Source organism: Capra hircus, unplaced genomic scaffold, assembly GCF_001704415.2.
Source record: "Capra hircus breed San Clemente unplaced genomic scaffold, ASM170441v1, whole genome shotgun sequence".
Taxonomy (NCBI): domain Eukaryota; kingdom Metazoa; phylum Chordata; class Mammalia; order Artiodactyla; family Bovidae; genus Capra; species Capra hircus.
Window position 1 is genome coordinate 814 of NW_017196703.1, and position 5,805 is coordinate 6,618.

The 5,805-nt window shown below is 50.6% G+C and overlaps 1 protein-coding gene across 1 annotated transcript; it reads left to right on the forward strand.

Moving 5' to 3' along the window:
• The first annotated feature begins 1,185 nt into the window (after positions 1 to 1,185).
• Positions 1,186 to 5,236, forward strand: LOC108634984 (WD repeat-containing protein 60-like). The gene is made up of 2 exons (XM_018045300.1): positions 1,186 to 2,229; positions 4,914 to 5,236. Exons 1-2 carry the CDS (start codon positions 1,982 to 1,984, stop codon positions 5,086 to 5,088), a joined length of 423 nt encoding a protein of 140 aa, XP_017900789.1. The 5' UTR covers positions 1,186 to 1,981; the 3' UTR covers positions 5,089 to 5,236.
• Positions 5,237 to 5,805: the final 569 nt, after the last annotated feature.

The following is a 5,805-nucleotide window of genomic DNA, read 5'->3' on the forward strand; positions in this document are numbered from 1 at the left end:
TTCTGTCCCCAGGTGGATCTGTCCCCAGGTGGATCTGTCGGAGGTTCTGTCCCCCAGGGCGGTTTCTGTCCCAGGGAGGTTCTGTCCCCAGGTGGATCTGTCCCCAGGTCTGTCCCCAGGGAAGGTGGATCTGTCCCCAGGTGGATCTGTCCCCAGGTTCTGTCCCATTCTGTCCCAGGGAGGTTCTGTCCCCAGGTGGATCTGTCTCTGTCCCCAGGTTCTGTCCAGGTTCTGTCCCCAGGGAGGTTCTGTCCCAGGTGGATCTGTCCCCAGGGCTGTCCCCAGGTTCTGTCCCCAGGGCGGTTCTGTCCCCAGGGAGGTCCCCAGGTGGATCTGTCCCCAGGGCGGTTCTGTCCCCAGGTTCTGTCCCCAGGTGGATCTGTCCCCAGGGAGGTTCTGTCCCCAGGTGGATCTGTCCCCAGGTTGGTCTGTCCCCAGGGAGGTTCTGTCCCCAGGGCGGTTCTGTCCCCAGGGAGGTTCTGTCCCAGGGCGGTTCTGTCTGTCTGTCCCCAGGGAGGTTCTGTCCCAGGGAGGTTCTGTCCCAGGGCGGTTCTGTCCCAGGGAGGTTCTGTCCCCAGTTGTCCCAGGTGGATCTGTCCCCAGGTGGATCTGTCCCCTGGATCTGTCCCAGGTGGATCTGTTTCTGTCCCCAGGGAGGTTCTGTCCCCAGGTGGATCTGTCCCAGGAGGTTCTGTCCCTGTCCCCAGGTGATCTGTCCCCAGGGAGGTTTGTCCCCAGGGCGGTTCTGTCCCCAGGGAGGTTCTGTCCCAGGGCGGTTCTGTCCCAGGTGGATCTGTCCCAGGGAGGTTCTGTCCCCAGGGAGGGTTCTGTCCCAGGGAGGTTCTGTCCCCAGGGCCTTCTGTCCCTGTCCAGGTGGATCTGTCCCCAGGGAGGTTCTGTCCCCAGGTGGATCTGTCCCAGGTGGATCTTTCCCCAGGAGGTTCTGTCCCCAGGGAGGTTCTGTCCCCAGGGCAGATCTGTCCCAGGTGGATCTGTCCCCAGGGAGGTTCTGTCCCCAGGGCGGTTCTCTCACCCTGTTTTTAGTCCATCCCACCCTGGTCGGAAGACTTCCTTTCCTCCTTGTGTATTTTTCTTTCTTAACATGGACACAGGGCTTGATTTCAGTGTCCTCAGTGGGTTCAGAGTCACTGGCTGTGTTTACTCTGCTCTCAGATAGTCCCCTGGAGCAAGGGCACTGGGTCTGTGAGCGCCTCTTGCTTTCTGGTACCGGAACCCTTGGGGTCAGCCATTCCTCCAAGGAGTCTTGGCTCCTGTTAGGAGGAAGACACCTAGATGCCAGGCCTGGGCAGTCAGAGTGCTCGCTGTACAGGACATTGTCAAGGTGTCCTCTCATCCCACGCCCCAGTCCCAGGCTGGCCTCCGGGGTCCCCGCCCTCCCAGCAGTGCAAACCTGGTTCCTGTTACCTGTACTAAGTCTATTTCCTCCATTTTGGGATTCACAGAACCTTTTGTGATTGCTGTCTCTTGCCTCTGCTTTCTTGGAAAGATTAAATATGTGAAGAGTTAAATATATTGAATAAAAAGGAATTAATTTTAGTAGGCTAAAATTTATTGTTTTGCTAGACCAGCTAAGTTTTGTTTTATGGGAAATTCAATTGAAAAGGATTATAAAGCCATATTATTGGTACAAATGTATGTGGGTTTTTTTTTTAAAGTCAGTCTTTCCAGTCTTAATGTCCTATGTTTGAATCAATGATATTCAGCTTTGTTAAAAAATAAACACCTATTTATATATTCACTGAATTCACTGATTATTAGCCCTCTTGGAGGGGAGGAGGTACAGAGTGTGTCAGGATCTCCAAATGCCCCACCTGTATAATTTGTGAGAACAAGATAGAATGTTACAATTTTATGTTTGGGGAAACAAAAGAATAAACCCAATGTTTTTGCTGGGTAAGTGTGAAAGCTCCTGTTCTGGGAATTCTCCTTGGCCACTTGGTTTGAGAGAGAGAGAACTGTGATGCGCTTTTCCTGCCTCCCCCAGGCCGGCTGTTCCGACGGCAGCATCAGGCTGCACCGGCTGACGGCAGAGCGCCCGCTCCTGCAGTGGGACCACAGCACCTGCGGCCGCGCCGTCACTGGCCTGCAGTGGTCCCTGACGAGGCCGGCCGTGTTTCTGGTGCAGGACGATACGTCCTGCGTGTACGTGTGGGACCTCCTGGAGAGCGATCTGGGGCCTGTGGCCAGGCAGCCCATCCGTCCAGACAGGTGAGTCTGGGAAAGCCAGGGTGAGACACCACAGGTGACTTTCTGCAGACGCATGACTGGCTGTCTCCTATCTTGATTTATGTATGAGACCACCGTGCTTTATTGTTGTTGTTGTGTTGTGTTAATCTCTCAGTCGTGTCTGACTCTGCGACCCCATGGACTGTAGCCCGCCAGGCTTCTCTGTCCATGGGATTCTTCAGGCAAGAATCCTGGAGTAGGTTGCTGTTTCCTTCCCCAACCTTATATTTACTTATATCTATATATTAAATTTAAATATTATTTTTATATTTAAGTCCTGAAAAAGCCACTTTTAAATGGGTTTATTTCATAATAGCCCAAAATAGTCTCAGGATTAAAGAATTAGTATCTATTGGTTTTCATTTATATTGAGGTATAATTGATGTAAAATATGCAAGTCTCAAGTGTGCAATATAGTGGTTTTATATTTGCATATATTTTCAAAGGACTGCATCTGTCACCCCACATAGTTTCAGAATTCTTTTCTGTGATGAGAGCTTTCAGTGTTTACTCTCTCAGCAGCTTTCAGATTCGCAGTAGTGTTACTGAGTGCGTTTTTCATGTGCACTGCTTCCCGTGACTTGCTGTTTAACGACTAGAAGCTTGTGTGCCTTCACCCGTTTGGCCCGCCCCACCCTTTCGCTTGGCCGCCAGTCAGTTCTCTGTGAGCTGAGCTTGTTTAGATGGGGGAGGCTCACGTGTGAGTGAGATCACACAGTGTCTGTCCTCTGACCAGTTTCACTTCGAGTGACGCCCTCAGGGTCCATCCGTGTTGTCACCAATGGCTGACAGGGGAGCTGCGGGAGCCAGACCCCTTCCCGTGGCTGCACGCTGACTCACAACTGAGCCTTGTTGGTGTTGGGGCCAGAGTTGGTGCTGAGGAGGCTGTGGCCCACGTGAGGGAGACTTTTCCCAGTATGAATCCTCCTGTGCCCCTGGGGTTGCCCCAACACTCAGGGGGTTTCCACGTCCTGCTGTTGTGAGCAGTGCTGCAGTGGACATGGGGATGTGGATATCTCTTTGAGATGCTGACTTCATTTTCTTTGGATAAATACCCAGGAGTGGAATTGCTGGATCTATGTTCAGTTCAGTTCAGTCGCTCAGTCGTGTCTGACTCTTTGCGACCCCATGAATCGCAGCACGCCGGGCCTCCCTGTCCATCACCATCTCCCGGAGTTCACTCAGACTCACGTCCATCGAGTCCGTGATGCCATCCAGCCATCTCATCCTCGGTCGTCCCCTTCTCCTCCTGCCCCCAATCCCTCCCAGCATCAGAGTCTTTTCCAATGAGTCAACTCTTCGCCTGAGGTGGCCAAAGTACTGGAGCTTCAGCTTTAGCATCATTCCTTCCAAAGAAATCCCAGGGCTGATCTCCTTCAGAATGGACTGGTTGGATCTCCTTGCAGTCCAAGGGACTCTCAAGAGTCTTCTCCAACACCACAGTTCAAAAGCATCCATTCTTCGGCACTCAGCCTTCTTCACAGTCCGACTCTCACATCCATACATGACCATAGGAAAAACCATAGCCTTGACTAGACGGACCTTAGTCGGCAAAGTAATGTCTCTGCTTTTGAATATGCTATCTAGATTGGTCATAACTTTTCTTCCAAGGAGCAAGCATCTTTTAATTTCATGGCTGCAGTTACCATCTGCAGTGATTTTGGAGCCCCCAAAAAATAAAGTCTGACACTGTTTCCACTGTTTCCCCATCTATTTTCCATGAAGTGATGGGACCGGATGCTATGATCTTTGTTTTCTGAATGTCGAGTTTTAAGCCAACTTTTTGACTCTCCTCTTTCACTTTCATCAGGAGGCTTTTTAGCTCCTCTTCACTTTCTGCTATAAGGGTGGTGTCATCTGCATATCTGAGGTTATTGATATTTCTCCCGGCAATCTTGATTCCAGCTTGTGTTTCTTCCAGCCCAGCGTTTCTCATGATGTACTCTGCACAGAAGTCAAGTAAGCAGGGTGACAATAGACAGCCTTGACGTACTCCTTTCCCTGTGTGGAACCAGCCTGCTGTTCCACGTCCAGTTCTAGCTGCTGCTTCCTGACCTGCACACAGGGATCTGCGTTAGTTCTGTGCTTAAATCTTGAGACGCCTCCGTATTGTTTCCATTGTGTCTTCACCAGTCTGCGGGGACCCAGGGCTCCCCTCTCTCTCTGTCCTCACCAACATTTGTTATTTCGTATCTTTTTTGATGATGGCCATTCTGATGTCGATATCTCCGTGTAGTTTTTCTTTGCATTCCCCTGTTGATTAGTGATGTTCAGCATCTTTTCACATGTCTGTTGCCATCTGTGGGTCTTTTTTAGAAGAATGTCTGTTCAGGTCTTCTGTCCACTTTGTAATTGGATTACTGGTGGGGTTTTTTGCCATTTAGTTGTATGAGTCTTTATATCTTTTCGATGTTAACCCTTTAACAGACGCAGGATCGGCAGGTGTCTTCTCCATCTCTAGGTGGCCCTTCCTGCTTGTTTTTGGCTTCTTCTACCTTCTCAGTCATCCCACCTGTTTCCTTTTGGAGTCAGATCCAGAAAGCCATCCCCAGACTGATGTCAGGGAGCTGCCCGCTGTGTTCTCAGCGTTTCTGTCCCTCCTGCTGCCCCGGGGGAGGTGGGTAATCAGGTGACTCCAGATCACAGCATGTGCTTCTTGATTTCAGGTTGGTGGCCATGACCGCTGTGGGGGAAGCAGAGAAGACCCGCGGCGGCTTCCTGGCTCTGGTGCTGGCCAGAGCCTCTGGCAGCATGGAGGTCCAGTACCTGCGGCGGGAGTGGGCAGCCCCGGCCAGTGACGAGCTGCAGAGGCTGCGGCTGCTGCTGCGGGAAGCCCTGTAGGTGGCGGGACCCCGGGGTGAAGTTGTGCGGTGGCTCCAAGCTTACAGCGGATGCTTGTACATTTGTATTGGTAGAAGGCGTGTGTCTGTACAGAATTCATCTTTCAAACTTAATACGCCGTAAATAAATCACTATTTTTGAATGGAAACAGCAACCTTTTAGTGTATACTAAACTCCAAAGGCCACAGAGAGCCATATGGACACTGTTTTCGAATGATATTTCTACTCGTCTTCAAAACAGCTTTGTAAAATTTATTAGATTTTTAAACACTCCAAATGAAAATGTACTTTAATGAACACTTTTCTTCGTCTTATATAAAATGATATATTCGCTGGTTTAAATTAAAGACCTGACTCCAGTGAGATGACCTCCCGCTGTGTTTTCTTAGGACTTTCTTGGGCTTCTTCTACTGGAAATGTTGGAATGTCTACTGAGGCACGTTTGCTTTATGCTTTAGTGTTAACAGTTAGCTTTGTGTAAAGATGCTGTTGAGTATATAAGTTCTCTTGTCTATACAGTTATCCTAGCAGTTTAGGGGCGGGAGAGCCCTGGGCTGATGGCCTCTGCCCACACCCAGTATCACTGACATGGTGACAGGCGAGCGGTCAGCACGGGGAGGGGTTTGTTCTTCTCTCTGGGCCACAAGCAGCTGCTGCTTTGTGCCAGCGACAGGAGGGTTAAAGCCAGAACTGGGAGCTGGCGGAGAACACAGGCTC